The 20,006-nt window shown below is 46.8% G+C and overlaps 1 protein-coding gene across 2 annotated transcripts in view; it reads left to right on the top strand.

Moving 5' to 3' along the window:
* Window positions 1-304: 304 nt before the first annotated feature.
* Window positions 305-20,006, top strand: part of LOC124595027 (von Willebrand factor C and EGF domain-containing protein-like) — a 181,633-nt gene continuing 161,931 nt past the window's right edge. For both annotated transcript variants that reach the window (XM_047133586.1, XM_047133585.1), the window contains exon 1: window positions 305-415. In XM_047133586.1, the coding sequence (XP_046989542.1) occupies window positions 379-415 (37 nt within the window). In that variant the 5' untranslated portion in view covers window positions 305-378. The remainder of the gene's footprint in view (window positions 416-20,006) is intronic.

The following is a 20,006-nucleotide window of genomic DNA, read 5'->3' on the forward strand; positions in this document are numbered from 1 at the left end:
TGAATGAGTCGAAAATACAGCGTTCAACAATCGCGCAGTGGTTATTACTGTTCAGAGGTAGACTTAAATGCAAAGGTTGGCAATTGCTGAAGCAGTTACGCTGCTTTCCCGGGGCCTTCCGACTTCTGCCGATTACGGACGAAGGAATACAGAGTTTAAAAAAATCAGCCACCTAAAATACAAACAATGCACAGTTACGCAGTGAAAATGGCGGTACTTCACCGGTGTGGCAGACATGGGGAAAATTAGCAGCTGCCATCCTTCCCTGTGCGCTCAAGCTCCGGATTGGGACAGGTATCGGCGTGGCAGTGGAGGGGCAGACATGACATCACGAGGCCGAAGGAGACAGCTCGGCGCAGTTATCGTTCGGCTCTCACCATGTGCGCACGTAGCGGTGCAGTGTGCGCATATGTCGGTGAGTACAGACGCTGCGAACTCATGCTCCACTCGTCATGCGAGGCATGACGTCGTGTCGTTTACCTGTACGCCTCAAGTTAGATATATCAACTTTGGTACCGAAGTAGCTCGTAGTGCTTGACAATTGTTGAAATTTGTTAACCTATCCTTTTCTGATAACACGGTACGCGATTCCGAGTTCCCTCACGTCGAGTATAAACGAAGTTTATATGAAAGTTGCACCTTGAGCAGTTCCATGAAGAAATCTAAACTAATTTCTCGGGACAGGCGCATTTAAATGAACTGAGCGTCCGTATAATGCAAGCGTGTCGTAACCATCGAATGTCTTTTTAATTCATTCCCAGTACAATTGTTTGTCCACGTCTTCGCAGTATTGTACCGAATAACGACAAATGCAGTACTACTAGCCAGGAGCAGCCTAGCCCGTGCAGGGATGTGAAACAGCAGTAAAAGAAACAATTCCTTTGGGACTGCGATCTGTAAACATTAAGCTACTCCAGCGGTGTATGCAAATAAGTTTTATAGTTAGCGTCAAACAAATGGCAATAACACTTTATAGAATGACGCAAGAGAGTTGTAAAATGGGTAGAAAAATAATTTATTATTAAAAACAATCACAGCATAAATTTTGAAAAGATGATCTGCTTGCAATAGCGGACCCAAGAATTTTTAATGGTGAGGTTAATTCCCAGCCCGTCGCTGGGAACGTCCTTATCTGCGTGTTGCTTCTTCAGTTTCCGATCTAAATTTATTTTTCTGCATCTGTCATGAATGTTATCTATCAAAAACTGAAAGAGAGTACTTTCATGAAGCGCAGAGGACAGAGGCAATAACACGTCAACAACGTCTTGTATGTGGATTTTCGCGTAATGATCTCTGAATCCTGAAACTATTCCAGTCCCCCTCACATGCAGAACCAGTTAGGCCTTATTCACTGTTGACATACCGAATAGTACGTACTTTAAACAGTTGAGCATTGCCGTCACCTGCGATTCTGCTGCTTTGTAAGAGCTAGGACGCCAAAAATAGTGCTGGTGTCAGATTTAGCCAGATCCTCTATCCATGCTCCTCATTTAATCCTTGCACTTCTATGCTTTTTTTCCGTACTTGCGTACTTTGTGAGCGTAAATAGATACCTTAACATGTTTTCATGTACCTTCTATTGTCGTAATAACATAAATTTGGGTTTTTAAACTTCTCCTTCTGCAAAATACAATGTGTTTATTTTTCTGCTCACCCGGCCATACTTCAACACCTGTCATTTTCTGTGAGTCTATTTATTTTTGTAAAAATATTATACAAATTTCGTGGTTGTTTTCCTGTTTCAGACCTAAAAATCACAACTGCATTTTTAAATTTTTAATTATTCTCTTGAAAACTGTTAATTGTGGAAGTAGATTTGCACAGCAAATTTGTAAACAATTTCTTCTGACTACTTTGCAAATGATTGTCAAACTACAAAAAGACATAGAAACTAGATGTGCAAATTCACTTTCGCAACTAATGTAATTTTCAGGCGAACAATAAAAAATGCACGTGTTATCGTTTTTAGGCTTAAAGTGGAAAAGCAGTCATGAAAATTGCACAGTAGTTTCAGAGAAATAAATGGATATCCACAGAAGATGACACATAGGCGTCGAAACGTGTTTCAGTAGGTAGAAACAGAAATGTTTTACTGAAGGCAGAGTTTTGTAACACGCATTTAATTCGAAAAACTGAAAATTGTAAAAGCATCAGCATTACCAATGATCTAAAATATTGCAAAATAAACTGTAATTTGTTAGTCTTTTCCATCAATTTTTCCAGCTGCACACTGTAACTTCGACAGTTGTCTGGAACATACTTTTTTTGATGGAAAAACATTTTTTAGCCAGTTGTCAGAATGGATTCTTTGTATGATACTTTTACAAAGATAAGACGTGTATATTCTGGAAGTTTCTTTCTATCAGAGAAACATTAAATGTAGGGGTAATAAACCGAATCGCCATATAATTATTCCAGTTTCACCGTCAGGCCAGCTTACTAACTCTGTGATATTCGGTACTTATTTATAAGGTTGTCTTGCTGTCATTGGGAAATCAGTGAGCAACAACCCATGTATTGTAAATAACATATTAACTGTGATAATTTTCGTTGCTGGTCATCGCGGTTTCAGTACCATACTTCATAAATTCTGTAGTCATTTCCTTCCGTCATGTTCCCTAGCACCTTGTATATCCCAAGCGCACGAACAGCTTGTAGGCAGCTCAGCTGGCCATGACGGTCTAGGGCAGAGGCTACTAGCTGAACTGTCGACATTGACCACTGTCCACTTGCCTCCAAACACCGAGGCGCTCAGGAATTCGCTGACAGAAAATATATAGAATATTTTTTTCATCGAGAGCAGTGAAAATCTTTCGATGTAATTCATCTTTCGTTGTAATCGTATAATAATACAAATAGTAACAGGCTTTTTGCAGGTGACTATAAAAAACTACATAAATATCCGGTAAGACCTTGGCAAGAGTTCAAAATAACACAGATTGGTATCTTACTTTAAACATTCAGAAATATAAAACAAGGCAGAATTTCTTTCCAGCAAGCCAGAGTTTGAAGTTAGGGCACAGGAAGAAGTCACTAGCATTATGCAAGTGAGAGAACATTTTTTGCATGCAAACTTGCGGTTTTTTTTTTTTCAGCCAACGCAGATTTCTCAAGATTTAACAATGAAGCATAATAAGGTCCAGTTGTGGTTCTGCCTTTTTCCAAGTAATATATAAGGAATATTCCTTGGGAATTCCAAAAAAACCGTCATTACTTTACCAGCCGACAAAATTCTTTGCCATCTTTGATGCAATTTCAGCAACTTTGGTCCATTGGTTTGACTGCCGTTTTGACTCTGGTGTGTAATGATGGATCCAAGTTTTATCAATAGTCACAAATCGGCGCAGAAAATTTTGTGGATTGCATTTAAACGTCGCCAAACCATTGCGTTGACATGTCGTGCCAGGTGCGCTTTTGTTCGACTGTGATCAGTCGCTGCACCCACTTTGCGTACGACTTCTTCATAGCCAATTCTCCGTGCACGATATTACGCACTAGCCCGCTCGAGATGTCTACAGTCTCAGCAATCTAACGAATCTTCATTCGGCGATCTTGCATTACACCATCATGGATTTTTGTCAGTGGTTTCCTTGTGGTACCTCAGTTGGACGGCGGGGACGCGCTGCGTTTTCGGTGCTTGTCCGATCTCGTTCAAATTCATTAGTCGAAAAGTAAATGGTCTTCAATGATGGCGGAGAGCCCGCGAGAACTTATCCAGTTCTTTTGATTTGTGTGGTAGTCTTTTCCTTAAAATGAAAATGTTTAGTAACAGCACGAAACGCGGTTTTTCCTTGTTTTCAATTGCAAAAGACACGCTGACTAATTTAGGTGGCTGTCAATGAACGGTGCGCTGTACACTGTTGAAAGTCTTTATACGATTCTTAGAATATTCAGGCTTACCAACCGAAGGGGGAGATTGTTAGACGTCCCATCAACGAGATCATTACAGATGGAGCACAAGCTCGGATTCGGGAAGAATGGGGAAGGAAATCGGGCGAGCCCTTTCGAAGGAACCACCCCGTCATTTTCCTGAAGTGATTTAGGAAAAGCACGGAAAATCTAAATCAAGATGGCCGCACGTGGGTTTGAACCGTCATCCTCCCGAACGCGAGTCCAAGTGTGTTAACCATTGTGTCGCCTCTGTTTGTGCTTACCAACCATGAAGACGCAACAGAAATGGTCTTCCATGGAAATTTACCCAGACTTGTCAGACCACCCTCGTAATATCCTATGACTGCTATAACAAAATCCCAATTGGAATTAGTCAACTCATAACAAATACTTGGGTATAACAATCAGTATGGAGATGAAATTGGATTATCACATAGGCCCAGTAGACTAGTAAGCAGTTAGCAGATAATAGTTCATTAATAGGATGCTGGGAAAATGCGGTCAGTTTACAAAGGGGGTGCTTCAAAACACTAGTTTTATAAAACGGAAATGAAATTCAAATAATTTGAAAGCCCGCTAAAAAGCTCCATTCGAGTCAAGAGATGCCTGTGATGTCACTCGCTAACTCGCCTCTTCTACTGTCATAAATCTAATGTACAGTGATGTCTTGTTTTGGAATTTTTATTTCGGAAAATGACATACAAATGGTAGGTAGTACCACGCTGCAAAAATACCAGCATAAAACGCTTGAAAAATAGTTTTTGAGTCTTTCAGAGAACGAGAAAGAGCGTAAAAATTGGTTGCAATTGAATTGCTCTAATAGTAATTATAAAAGGTGGCAATTTTATTTACGCACTCTTTTAAATAGATATGATGGTATCTGACACTCAAGTACAAATGCGAAGAAACGTAATGATCCTAAAATGCTTTAAATTCTTGCTATGATTTAATCTTTAAAATTTAATAATTCTCTTCCTGTTAATATTTAATTAATTAATTAACTTACGTCGTTCAGATTTCGTAACGCTGACGGCATTAAAATTTAAAGTTGTTCAGTCCCTATTTTGTTTTCTTTCAGTTGGTGCAATGCTGTTCGCTTTCAAGTCTACACATTTATAAAAATCAGGTCCAGGAATCACTTTTGTGATCACGATTGAGATTTAGACGGTATTCGCGTAATAGTACTGAATAAGAGTTATCGTTTCTGAAAGATGCAGGTTAGATTAAAGCTGTGTGCACTTTTGCGCATATAATGAAAATATTCCTAACACGTCGCATAACAAAAAGTAACATGCGAATCACAACCGTGGTCAATCGAAGAAAATATATGATGACATAAATGTTCTCCGCTGTTATTCAGGACAGGTTTAGATTAAACACCGCAATTTTCAGTCTTTAGAAATCATAAGACGATACACTTTAGAGATATTTGTTTTGAATAACTTGTATTTACCTTTTCTTATACAATATGGTGATTGTCACAAGGATTATCTCTCTCCTTTTTATAGCCTTTAGCCATTTACATTACATACATCGATTAAGAAACTTTTCTTTCTCTACCGACCAGTACGAGAACAAAATCATATGTAGTTTCGTAGTACAAACAATGCTAGTTTATTCCGTGCACTAGAAAACTTTGATTCACTGAGCATAAAAATTAAAATAATAAAATTACATTTTTAATATCGTCAATTCTTCTTTATATCATGAAAATAAGGTTTGACTTCGTCGTAATATTTTTCATCGTTGTAGCACTATACACTGTGCCGGCAAAATCCCACAACGTCGATGCCAAAGTTCTCTTACTTAATTTAAAATGTTTTGCTTTCTGAAGGTAACATCAAATCACCTCCGAGACACGATTTCTCACTGTTACAAAGGAGGATAGCGTCAGTCGACGAACTTACTCTTAGTAAAAATTATCGTTATACGCACTTCTTTGCACATTATTGGCAGCTAGACTGAAAGAGCGGTGAACTGTCGGATATTAAAAGATGTCCATAGGTCCCTGATTCGAATCTAGCCTGCAACAATATTTTAGCTTATTTATAAAACAAATCGACAGTACTTCCATATGAAAACCAAATCACAATTGCAGAACTTCACAGCACCGATTAAAAACAGTATTATTGTTTTCCTTGGCGTTTACATGCGCTTACATTTGCAGTAGCTGTTCACTCACATCATTTTCAAAAAGATATTTTCTAGTTTGTGAACACACTTTTTACTTTATTAGAAACAATGCCTTTATCTTCATACTGTCCAGCTAGGATCCTTATTGCTTAAGCTTTTGAAGTTTAATCTTACACAAGATGAAGTCAATTTCAGATACTGACGTTAGTTTACACTCAAAAACAGCACAGCTCTTACGTTTCTTACCTGCATGTTGCACATGCTTTATATCGCTGCGCATAGAAAACCTCAGTCCTACACCTTATTTTACTGCGGGAGTATCGTGATATCTTCAATACTAGCAATTCTTTCCAAAAAAAAAGGTAATTGTTTGTAAACAAAGTAGATGCATTTGTCCTCATTTGCCCATTTCTCAGACTAAGATTAATGTGAAGCTATATACAATACATCCCACCATCGAAACAACTCCTGCAACCAGTTATTGCTAACGATATATTCATATTTCGTGTACAACTTTTAAAAGTATATGACCTCATTGTATACGCCGTATGCGTTATCCGTTGCGCCACCGAACGCCTGCTCAGTACACTCTCTGGTGTCTTCCATAGAGGAACCGACTTACGTAGTATTAAGTGATTGATATAGGCATATGCTACAGCCTCTATATCCATAGGGACCACGAAGACAAAAACAGACTAACTACAGCGTGCACACAAGCATTTAAGCAGTCGGTCTTTCCGCACGCCGAACGCGAATAGAGTATAAAGGAACTCTAATATGTGGTATAGTCGGAAGTGTGCTAATTCTCATGAAGTTGAGAGCGTTTTGCAGAGTATGCCTGTAGATTAGGGAAAACTATAGCTTTGTGATCCATTCGGTTACTCGACTAAATAATTAGCAAATGATTTCTGAAAATTTTCAGTTTCCCATCGCAGCAATGGAAATGAAAATTTCGCTATTCAGTTAGTATAGCAAAAATGCATTAATAAATTATGTACAACTGTACCGCTGAGATACCAACCCACTGCTGTAGAGATGATTCTCGTTTTTAAGTTCCGTAGACGTCAGAGTAATGGGCTAGAATCAATACAAAGTAAATTGTTGGGAAAGCATGTGCAGCTGAAATAACGTTAGTACTTAATGTCACAAGTGTATTGGACCTCTTTGCTTTATAACAGGGCAGTGATATGAAACATTATTATCTTGTTATTATTTGATGAAGTTCCACACATCTTACTGCATTGGAGTCCTCCTTGGAGGCCCTTTCCAGTGCCACAGAAAAGAATTATGGAATACCAACTCGTTATAAGAGTAATTACAGTGTCCCGTTATGCTAATGTGCCCTTCTTGTGGGTCCAGGGGTAAGAATAGGCCAGAGGTATTCCTGCCTGTCGTACGGGGCGACTACAAGGACTCTCACACGTTTCAGCCTTTGTGATGGTCCCCTGTATGGTTTGACCTCCATATTTCAAAATTTTTGTGGAGAGTGAGCCAGTTGGGGAAGGGCGCCTTACATGGTGCATTGTGTCTATCATGCATTGAGGTCTTTAGCCCACTTTCTTATCGTCGCATTTCAGTCCCACTCATTCTCCATTTCTTGGGCGGGGATACATTCCTGGGTGCGTTTTCCACCATGCAGTACGCAGTGTCGCTTTCTGTGCTGACGATGACCATGGACTTTGTGTTGTTGGCAGAAGAGCCAACACTGTGTTTCTAGAGGAGGCCGAAATGCACGCGTTTAATTACACGCTGACTGCCGTGAGGTCTGGAACAGGACAATATCTTGAGATTGCAAATAAAGTACGTAGATGATATAATACTTAACTTTAATCCACAATTGTAGAACATCTCTCGTTACGGTACATGCTTCAATATATTAATTATCAATTGAATACGGCGCCTTGCTAGGTCGTAGCAAATGTAGCTGAAGGCTATGCTAACTATCGTCTCGGCAAATGAGAGTGTATTTGTCAGTGATCCCCTTCTGGCAAAGTCGGCTGTACAACTGGGGCGAGTGCTAATGCGTCTCTCTAGACCTGCCGTGTGGTGGCGCTCGGTCTGCTATCACTGACAGTGGCGACACGCGGGTCCGACGTATGCTAATGGACCGCGGCCTATTTAAAGGCTACCACCTAGCAAGTGTGGTGTCTGGCGGTGACACCACAGACTTCTTTGCACCTGATATCCAGCACGGTAGCCAGTCCATTCTGGTGGGGCCGCTATGTACCCTGTTGGTTGCAGCCCCCTGACAACACACGGGTTGCTCTGCTGATGCCTGCGCCGTTAACTCCACATGTATGCCAAGGGGTAGATGCCCATCCATCTCGGGCATCAGGACTCCCAGCAATGGTCATCCTGCCAGGTGGCCCTTGCTGAGGCTGGGTGGCGCCTGTGAGGAGGGCCCTTGGTTGGAGAGGGTGGCATCGGGGCAGGTGACACGCAGTGAAGCATGGTAAATCATTTCTTGCTGGTGGCCAGCCGCCAGCAATCTCTAATCTTCCTAGAGCTTAATTCAACGCTCAGAAATACGATCCAAAATAGTTCCCCTCCCTGGCCACACCATGGGAGAAACGAAAGGCTAAGGATGGCAGTGGAACTTATTCATCCTGGTACCTTGTCTGATCCAGTGCTGATGGGAATCCTTCATGTCGATGAAGCCTCAGTTTTTTGTTGTGCATTTAAAGGACAAGTTTGGGGAGGTGGAGGGCTTGTCCAAAATGCGCTCTGGGTCAGTCTTCATCAAAACAGCATGCTCTTCCCAGTCACAGGCACTACTCACCTGTGACAATCTGGAGATATTTCTGTTTCCATCATGTCTCTTAACAGCTTGAATATGATTCAGGGTCTCATATTCCACAGGGAACTTCTTTTGCAGTCTGACGATGAGCTGCGTGCCAATTTAGAATGAGGTGTTCACTTTGTCTGGCATGTCCATCGAGGTCCAAAGGATAATCAGGTTGCCACTGCTGCCTTCATCTTGGCCTTCGAGGGTGACACATTACCCGAAAAGGTCAAGGTGATGGTCTACTGCTGTCATGTCAAACCATATATCCCTCCCCTGATGTGGTATTTTAGATGCTGGATGTTTGGCCATATGTCTTCCTGGTGTAGTTTCATCATCACATGTCGAGATTGTGGACGTACTTCACATCCAAATACTCCATGTACCCCACCTCCTATCTGTGGAGAGCATCATTCCCCTTGCTCATCAGACTGTAGGATCTTACAGAAAAAAAGAAAAATCGTGGAGTACAAGACCCTGGACCAATTGACCTACACTGAGGCCAAGAGGAAATTAGAACGACTCCATCCTCTGCGAATTACTTCCTCTTATGCCGCTGCTACGACAACAATGATAGCCCCATCAGTTCAGCGAATTCCAGTCAGCTGTGAGCCCTAGGACTACACCTGCCCCCTTGACCATGGTGGGGCGCTACCCTCCCTGCTGCTCCTGCGACACCTTCTTTGGGAACAACATCCCCCCCCCCCCCCCCAACCATCGGGGACGTCCATACCTACTTCTAAGCTGGAGAAGTGTAAAACTTCCCAGGTTCTTACCAGTGGCACAGCTGACACCAGCCAGTGGCTGCAGCAACCACAGGTAGCTGGTCGTAGGGCTTCACAGTCCTCCTCAGTCAATGAGGCTGAATCAGTGAAGCTCTCTTAGCAGGACAATCGTAAGGGACAGTGAGAGAAACCAAAAAAGCAAAAAACCCCCAAGAGCTAAGGCACTGCGATGGCACCCACACCACCACTACCTACAAGCTCTGCGTCTGAGGATGAGGTGAAGATTCTGGCGTTCAGAGGACCTAGATCTCACTGGACCCTCAGACACAATGGATATTAAGTGCTCAGGCAATAAGTTGGTGGTAGTACGTGACCCTGAGGCGTAAACTGCCGCATTGAGTGTTCCATACTTTCCCAGTCTCACAGTCATCCAGTGGAATTGTGGCAGTTTTTTCCGCTATGTTGCCGAGCTACGCCAACTGTTAAATTTACACCTGCTTTTTGCGTTGCCCTCCAGGGGACCTGGTTCCTGGCAATGCAGACCCCCAGACTGTGCGGCTATAAGGGATATTACAGGAACCATAGCGACTATAAAAGTGTCAGGTGGAGTTTGCGTACCTGTCCTAAACTCTGTCTGTAGTGAACCTGTGCCCCTTAAAACCGGTCTTGAAGCTGTGGCTCTCAGAATGGTGACACAGGAAATAACTGTCTGCAATGTATACCTTCCTCCAGATGGTGCAGTACCCCTGAATGTATAAGCTGCACTAATTGATCAACTCCGTAAACCTTTCCTACTTTTGGGAGATTTTAACATCTGTAATCCCTTGTGGGGTGGCACTGTGCTTACTGGCCAAGGCAGAGATGTCGAAACTTTGCTATCTCAGTTTGACCTCTGCCTCTTAAATACTGGGGCCACCACACATTTAAGTGTGGCTTGTGGTAGTTGCTCAGCCACTGATTTATCAATTTGCAGCCCAGGACTACTTCAATCTACCCACTGGAGAGCGCATGACGACCTGTGTGGTAATGGTGACTTCCCCATCTTCCTGTCACTGCCCTGGCATGAGGCCCACAGACGCCTGCCTAGATGGGCTTTTACCAAGGTGGACTGGGAAACTTTCACCTCTGCTGTCACCACTGAATCTCTCGCACACGGTAGTGTGCCACAGTAGTTGGGCAGTCCCATGGTGGTCACCAGAAGTCGCTGAAGCAATTAAGGAGCGTCGGCGAGATCTACTGTGGCATAAGTGGCAGCCTTCCGTGGAGCACCTCATAGCCTTTAACACCTCTGTGCCTGCGTTCGCCAACTTATCAGACGACAGAAGCAGGAGTGTTGGGAGAGATACGCCTCGCCTATTGGATGCCATACGACATCTTCCCTTCGCTGCGAGTCTGGGAGTAAGAATAGGTCCAAGATATTCCTGCCTGTCATAAGAGGTGACTAAAAGGAGTGTCACACGTTTTGACCTTTATGTGATGATCCCCTCTAGGGTTTGACCTCCATTCTTTAAAATTTTCCTGAAGAACGAGCCAATTTGTGAAGGGCGCCTTACATGGTGCATTGTGTCCATGGTGCATTGATATCTTTAGCCCTCTTTCTCATCGTCACATATCAGTCCCACTCATTCTCCATCTCTTGGGCAAGGACATCTTCCTGGGTGCGTTTTCCATCATGCACTACGCAGTGTCGCTTTCTGTGTCGACAATGACCATGGACTTCTTTGCACCTGATATCCAGCACAGTAGCCAGTCCATTGTGGTGCAGCCACATTGAACCCCGTTGGTTGTAGCCTCCTGACCACACAGGGATCACTGTGCTGATGCCTGCTCCGTTAACTCCCCACCTATGCCAAGGGGTAAATGCCCATCTCCCTAGGGCATCAGGACTCCTGGCAATGGCCATCCTGCCAGGTGGCTGCAGCTGGATGGTGCCCATGGGAGGGCCCCTGGTCTGAGTGGGTGGCATCAGGGCGGATGACAAGAGATGAAGTGTAGTCCAGCATCTCTAGCTGGTGGTGAAACTACAGCAGTCTCTAAGTGATCACAAGCTCAATTAAATGCACAGAAGTACGACCCCAAATTGTTCCCCTCCCTGGTCACACCATGGGAGGAACGTCAGGCTAAGGATGGCAGCAGTTCTTATTCGCTCTGGTACCTTGTATGTTAGAGAGCTGATGGGAAATTTTTCATGACAATGAAGCCTCAGTTTTTTGTTGAGCATTTAGAGGACAAGTTAAGGGAGGTGAAGGATTTATCCAAAATGAGATCTGGGTCAGTCTTCATCAAAACAGAATCCTCTGCCCAGTCACAGGTGTTACTTGCTTGTGAAGAGCTGTGGGATTTTTCTGTAACCATCATGCACCATAAGAGCTTAAATATGATCCAAGGTATCATATTTCACAGAGACCTTCTTTCACGGTCGGACGATGAGCTGAGCGCCAATTTAGAGCAGCGAGGTATACATTTTGTCCGGCGTGTCCAGTGGGGTCCAATGGATAATCAGGTTACCACTGGTGCCTTCATCTTGGCCTTAGAGGTTGATACATTACCCGAGAAGGTTAAGGTGGTGATCTACCACTGTGATGCCCCCCAGAGGATCCACAACTCTTTTGTGGCTACGTGCGTAGCGAGCACGGGACCCCGAGCTAATGTGGCCTTCCTTCCTTCTCGGGCTGCATACCCTCCTTTTCCGCATCCTTCCCTGTCCCCCATCTTCTCCCCCCCCCCTCACCTCTGGCTCTTTCCTTCCCTTTCTCCCTTTCTCCTCCTCTGGGAGTATGGTTTGTGCCTACGTCTGGAGACTGACGCTTGTAAATGTACCGCATTCTTCGCCTTCCTTGCTTGTATGTCTTCATCCTTCCTTTGTCCTTCTCTTTTTCTTACCTCTTCTCTTTACCCTTTTCTCCGCTGCGGCGTTTGAGACCTCTCTTCTTTCCTTTCCTTTTCTCTTTCTTCCTCCCTGTGCGTGTCTGAAGGCCGACCCACGCACTTCCATGTGTAGCCGGTGACGGGGTAACGCGTAATTCCCCGCCCCGGGTAGACAGGTAGGACACGTACGTACACCCTGGTAAGGGCCAGGCCCAGGGAGGGGTGATTACCCGAGCTGATACCTTCCGAAAGTGCCGATTGGTCCGTCCGTCCGTTTGTCGGGAGGTGTGACCTGAGGTGTGAACAATCACCTAAGGCGGGAGTGCCCTCAGAGAGGGCCCCCACAAGGGAGGAGCGCGCCATCGGAGACGCCGGTAATCATGGGGGATTCTTCCGCAATGGTTTCCTCACCTTCCACTATGTCTGCTCACAAACGTAAGTTCGCTGAATCTCAGCCACGGTCAGTTCTTCCATCGTTGCCACAGTTCCTTGTTGTTTCTCGGTCTGACGACGGTCACGACTTCTCCACGGTCAACCCTTACATTATTCAGAAAGGTGTCGACGCAATTGCAGGTCCTGTAAAGTCTTGTTCCAGATTACGGAATGGCACCCTGTTGTTAGAAACACACAGTGCCCTCCAGGCACAAAAATTGCTGCGTACCTCACTACTACACACCTTCCCTGTCCGGGTGGAACTACACCGTACTTTAAATTCCTCGCATGGAGTCGTTTATACACGCTCCCTCGATGGATTGTCTGACGAAGAAATTCAGCACTACCTGTCTGACCAGGGCGTAACGGCTGTTCATAGGGTTATGAAAAGGGTTGACATGAACATCATTCCAACCCGCACTGTCTTCTTGACATTTGACAAAGTTCAACTCCCATCGAAAATCAAAGCAGGCTATGAGATAATTTCCGTTCGCCCTTACGTCCCAAACCCCACGCGTTGCTATCAGTGTCAGCAGTTCAATCACACCAGCCAGTCCTGTTCCAATCCGGCCAAATGTGTTACGTGTGTCAAGGATGCCCATGAGGGTGCTTGTCTACCTCCATCCCCTCGCTGCATCAATTGTATGGGTGACCACGCTGCTTCCTCTCGAGATTGTCCCGTTTTTAAGGACGAAAAGCTCATCCAGGATATTAGAGTAAAGGAAAAGGTGTCGACCTTTGCTGCTCGAAAATTATTCGCCAGTCGACAGCCCACCGTGCCTCAGAAAGGAAAATACAGCACTGTCCTTGCTTCTCCTCGGCCAACAAAGGAGGCGGCCACGCAGACTTGAGACCTCACCTTTAGTGCCACGGTCGTCAGATCGGCCAGCGCAAAGATCGCCCGTTCAACCTCACCACTTTCGCCTGCCCACTCTCTGGCTCACCCTTCGTCGAGTTGTGCTAAATCTCGAGCCCAAAAGTCAGACACCAAGACTTCGAAAAAAGAGCATACTCGTGAAGAGTTTTTACGTATGGCAACTTCCCAACCATCGGTTCCTCCTTCCTCTAAACATCATACTTCCAAGAAGGCTACAAAGAAACCCAGTTCCTCTCCTTCTCCGCCAAGGCGTGTCCCATCTACAGCACCACCTGGCGGAAATCGCCCTTGGCCATCTTCTGTGTCGCCGAGGCGCACTGCTGGCGGCCGATCAACCAGCCGATCGCTGGTGGCAGGAGCTGCTCCTGACCAACCTATGGATCAGGATCTTCTGCCTTCGGCTGAATGCCATTCCATTCTGTCGGTCGCAAGCTCAGAGCAGTCGTTGAGTTGACAGCGACCTTGGTCACATTCCTCCATTTTCTGTTCACCCTATGTCCATTATCCACTGGAATATCCGCGGTATACGAGCCAATCGGGATGAATTGTCGATCCTCTTACGATCCTACTCGCTGGTCATCTTCTGTCTTCAGGAAACATAGCTGCGTCCCCATGACCGCTTTGTTCTCCCTCATTTTCAGTCCGTCCGATATGACCTCCCCTCTGTTGAAGGCACTCCAGCGCATGGAGGACTCATGATTCTTCTCCATGAAACACTCCATTATCACCCAATCCATTTAAGCACTTCCTTCCAAGCTGTCGCCGTCCGTCTGTCCCTTTCTGGATACACATTTTCTCTTTGTACTGTATACATTCCATCGTCCACACCAATGGCACGAGCTGATCTCCTTCATCTTCTTGGTCAGCTTCCACCCCCATATTTGCTGGTTAGGGACTTCAATGTCCACCACCCGCTTTGGGGATCTCCACATCCTTGTCCACGTGGCTCACTATTGCTAGACGTCTTCCACCAAGCAGATCTAGTTTGCCTCAACACTGGGGTCCCTACATTTTTGTCTGCCTCCACGAAAAATTTACCTCATTTGGACCTTGCGGTCGGTACTGTTCCGCTAGCTCGGCGCTTCGAATGGTTCGCCCTTGATGATACACACTCGAGTGACCACTTTCCATGTGTCCTTAGACTGCAGTCTCAACTGCCCTACATGCGCCCGCGACGCTGGAAGTTTGCCCAAGCCGATTGGACACTTTTTTCGTCTTTAGCGACATTCGATGACCGTCACTTTCCCAGCGTCGACGATGAGGTCACACATATTACCGAAGTTATTCTTACAGCTGCGGAACATTCAATACATCACCTCCGAATTGCCCCGGCGTCCCCCAGTTCCTTGGTGGAACGAGGCATGCCGTGATGCAATACGTGAGCGGCGACGTGCTCTCCGCGTTTTCCGCCACCATCCTACTTTGGCCAACTGTATCCGCTATAAGCAGTTCCGAGCGCGATGCCGTCGTGTCATCCGCGATAGCAAGAAGGCAAGCTGGAAATTCTTTATTAGCTCATTTAACACCTTCATTCCCTCCTCGGAAGTTTGGAGTCGGCTTCGACGGTTCTCAGGCGCACCTAGTTTCTCCCCGGTCTCTGGGCTCACTGTCGCGCATGACACATTAGTGGACCCCGTCGCAATTTCTAACTCGTTGGGTCAGCACTTCGCTGAGATTTCGAGCTCTTCAAATTACCCGCCAGCGTTTCTCCCGAAGAAACGTGCAGCGGAAGTGCGACCTCTTGCTTTCTCCTCTCAAAATCGCGAAAGCTACAATACTGTTTTCGCCTTGCGGGAACTCCAACATGCACTCTCTTCTTCTCGCTCCTCCGCCCCAGGACCGGATGGTATCCACGTCCAAATGTTGCTGCATTTATCAACCCATAGTCTGCATTACCTCCTTCGCCTTTATAATCGAATTTGGACCGACAGTACCTTTCCCAGACGATGGCGGGAAGCTATCGTCGTTCCTGTTCCGGAACATGGAAAGGACAAACATCTCCCCTCTAGCTATCGCCCCATTTCTCTCACGAGTAGTGTCTGTAAGGTTTTGGAGCGTATGGTAAATTACCGTTTAGCGTGGTGGCTGGAATCCCGCAGTCTTTTAACAACTGCCCAATGCGGATTCCGAAAGCATCGTTCTGCAGTTGACCATCTTGTTGCTCTTTCCACTTATATCATGAACAATTTTCTCCGGAAACGCCAAACAGACGCACTATTTTTTGATCTGGAGAGAGCATACGATACCTGTTGGAGGACAGGCATCCTCCGCACACTGTTCTCTTGTGGCTTTCGAGGTCGGCTGCCCCTTTTCCTTCGCGAATTTATGGCAGAGCGCACATTTAGGGTGCGGGTGAACACTACTCTCTCCCTTACTTTCTCCCAAAAAAATGGGGTACCCCAGGGCTCCGTGCTGAGTGTTGTACTGTTTGCCATTGCCATCAATCCAATTATGGATTGTCTCCTTCCTGATGTCTCGGGCTCCCTCTTTGTGGACGATTTTGCGATCTACTACAGCTCTCAACGGACCAGCCTTCTTGAACGACGTCTTCAAGGATGTCTCGATCGCCTCCACTCTTGGAGCATCGAAACCGGCTTCCGTTTTTCTCCCAGTAAGACCGTTTGTGTTAATTTTTGGCGACGTAAGGAGTTTCTTCCGCCCTCCTTACATCTAAGTCCTGTCAACCTTCCGTTTTCAGACGTCGCTAAATTCTTGGGTCTTATGTTTGACAGAAAACTGTGCTGGTCCTCCCACGTTTCCTATCTTTCGGCTCGCTGTCTGCGACCCTCAACACCCTCTGTGTCTTGAATGGTACCTCCTGGGGAGCGGACCGAGTGGTCCTTCTCCGCCTCTATCGCGCCTTAGTGCGCTCGAAATTGGACTATGGAAGCATAGTCTACTTCTCTGCCCGGCCGTCTATTCTTCGGCGTCTCGACTCTATCCACCACTGTGGATTAAGTTTAGTGTCTGGAGCTTTTTACACCAGCCCTGTGGAAAGCCTTTATGCTGAGACTGCTGAACCTCCGCTGTCCAATCGGCGAGCAGTCCTTCTGAGTCGTTATGCTAGCCACCTGTCTTCCATGCCTGCTAATCCAGCCCATGACATTTTTTTCGACACCTCCTTTGATGTAGGGTATGCAGGCCGCCCCTCCTCCCCACTACCACCGGGAGTCCGCTTCCGTCAACTGCTCCATTCTCTTTCCTTCCGCTTTCCTAAAACCTTCTTGACAACTTGGGGTACAGCACCGCCTTGGCTCCGTCCCCGGATCTGCCTGCTCTGTGACCATTGTCGATTTCCCAAAGATGGTACCCCTTCACTTGTTTATCGTCAGGCATTTGCTGCTCTATGTGCACAAATGACGGGTGCCACATTTATTTACACCGACGGCTCGAAAACATCGTTCGGTGTAGGGAGTGCCTATATTGTTGGCGACACCCCAAATCACTTTCGGCTTCCCAACCAGTGTCCCCCCTGCGGGTCCGGGGATTAGAATAGGCCCGCGGTATTCCTGCCTGTCGTAAGAGGCGACTAAAAGGAGTCCCTCCCCCTCACGGGGGTAGTTAGCGCCTGCGTCCGGAGACGGACGGTTCCACGACCTCTATTTGCGATCATTTTGCTTTTTCACTTCTCGTTTCTTCCTATCTTTGGTTGGTTCCTTTCTTTGCTCTTCTCCACCTCACTGTCTTCCTTACTCTTTCCACTGCAAAATCTCCTTGCCTTCTCATTGCCTTCTTCTCCTTGCTTTCTCATTGCCTTCTTCTCCTTGCCTTCTCATTGCATTCTTCTCCTTGCCTTCTCATTGCCTTCTTCTCCTTGCCTTCTCTGGTCTCTGCCTCGGCGTTTGAGACAGTCTGTCCTCTCTCTCTCCCTCTCTCTCTCCTTTTTCCTCTTCTTCCTTCCTCCCAGTGCGCGCCTGAAGGCCGACCCATGCGTTCGCACGGGTAGCCGGTGACGGGGTAACGCGTAATTCCCCGCCCTGGGTAGACATGTAAGGCACGCGCGTACCCCCTGGTAAAGGCCAGGCCCGGGGAGGGGTGATTGCCTGAGCTGATACCTTCTGACCATGCTGATTGGTCCCTCCGTCTGTTTCTCGGGAGGTGTGACCTGAGGTGTAAACATTCACCTAAGGCGGTAGTGCCCTCTGAGAGGGTCCCCACAAGGAAGGAGCGCGCCATCGGAGACGCTGGCAATCATGGGGGATTCCTCCGCAATGGATTTCACTCCATTTCTCTCGACTTCTACCCAAAAACGGAAACATGACCAGCCACCAGTGACAAAAGGACTACCGCCTGCCCCACAGTTCCTCGTCGTTTCTCGATCTGAGGACGGAAAGGATTTTTCCTGTGTCAACCCTTTCGTTATCCAGAAGGGCGTAGATGCCATAGCCGGATCTGTCAAATCTTGTACCAAGTTGCGTAACGGTACCTTATTACTAGAAACTGAGAGCGCCTTTCAGGCACAGAAACTGCTTCGGGCCACACTCCTGTACACGTTCCCTGTCCGAGTGGAGGCTCACTGAACTTTGAATTCGTCTCGTGGTGTAGTCTATACTAGCTCCCTCGACGGATTGACTGACGAGGAGATTCAATCTTTCCTCGCTGAGAAGGGCGTGACGCCTGCCCATAGGGTCATGGAAAGGGTCAACAATGACCTTGTACCGACCCGGACACTTTTCTTGACCTTCGATAGTGTTAAGCTGCCATCGCGTATCAAGGCGGGCTACGAGGTTATTTCTGTTCGCCCCTATGTCCCGACACCTACGCGCTGCTACCAGTGTCAGCGTTTCAATCACACTCGACAGTCTTGTTCCAATGCGGCTAAATGTCACTTGTGGCAGGGATGCCCATGAGGGTGACTGTCCACCTCCATCTCCTCGTTGTGTGAACTGCCAGGGTGACCATGCCACATCCTCCCGCGACTGTCCTGTCTATAAGGAAGAACGCTGTATCCAAGAAATTCGGGTCAAAGAGAAAATGTCCACCTCGGCTGCTCGCAAGCTATTGGCTAGTAGGAAGCCCACGCTGCTCCCAGCGGGGAAATACAGTACTGTCCTCGCCTCTCCTCGGACTACCAGGGAGGTGGCAACCCAGACATGCGATCTGACCTTCAGCACCACGGTCGTCCATTCGGCCAGTGCTAAGATCGTGCGGTCGACGTCTCCTCTTCCTCCCATCACCCCACAGACACCAGCCCCTTCATCAGCTTCTGCTAAGACGAAGACCCAGAAGTCAGATGCATGGGCCTTCAAGAAGGAACTGTCCCGTGCAGACTTCCTATGTACCTTGACCTCCCAGCCTTCGACCGGTACTTCCACCAAACGTCCTTCCAAGAAGGCTCATAGGAAGCACAGTTCTCCTTCTCCGCCACGGCGCATTTCTTCTCCTGCGCCACCCAGCGATTGCCGCCCCAGGCCGTCATCCGTTTCGCCTGGCCGCATCGCTGGTAGCCGAACATCTGGCCGTTCACCGGCGGAGGAAGCTCCCCCTCCCGGCCATCTTCCCAAGATGGCCGATGAACCTATAGACCCAATGGACGATGACTGTCCGCCTACTGATAGCGGCGGCAGTGCTCGCTCGAAGCCAGGCCCTCAGCGGCCTTCGAGGTGACCCCTTCTTTCATCTTCCTTTTCTTCTTACGATGGTGGCACTTATTCACTGGAGTATTCGCAGCATTCGCTCCAACCGAGAGGACTTGAAGTTGCTGCTCCGCTTGCACTGTCCGCTCGTCATAGCCCTCCAGGAAACAAAGCTACGCCCGTGCGATCAAATTGCCTTGGCACACTACACCTCTGTGCGTTTTGACCTACCCCCTGTGGTAGGTATCCTGGCTCATGGAGGGGTTATGTTGCTGGTCCGGGATGATATTTACTACGATCCCATCACGTTGCACACTGGCCTGCAGGCAGTTGCCATCCGCATTACTCTCCCCACTTTTACATTTTCCATTTGTACCGTTTACACTCCATCGTCATCTGCCGTTACCAGGGCAGACATGATGCAACTTTTGCTCAGCTACCTGCACCATTTTTGTTAACTGGAGACTTCAATGCCCACCATCCCCTTTGGGGCTCTCCAGCATCCTGCCCAAGGGGCTCCCTGTTAGCAGACCTTTTCAACCAGCTCAATCTTGTCTGCCTCAATACTGGCGCTCCTACTTTTCTTTCGGACACATCTCACACCTATTCCCGTTTAGACCTCTCTATATGTACTCCCCAACTTGCACGCCGGTTTGAGTGGTATGCACTTTCTGATACATGTTCGAGCGACCACTTTTCGTGTGTTACCATCTCCTGCAGCA

The sequence above is a fragment of the Schistocerca americana genome, chromosome 2, assembly GCF_021461395.2.
Source record: "Schistocerca americana isolate TAMUIC-IGC-003095 chromosome 2, iqSchAmer2.1, whole genome shotgun sequence".
Taxonomy (NCBI): domain Eukaryota; kingdom Metazoa; phylum Arthropoda; class Insecta; order Orthoptera; family Acrididae; genus Schistocerca; species Schistocerca americana.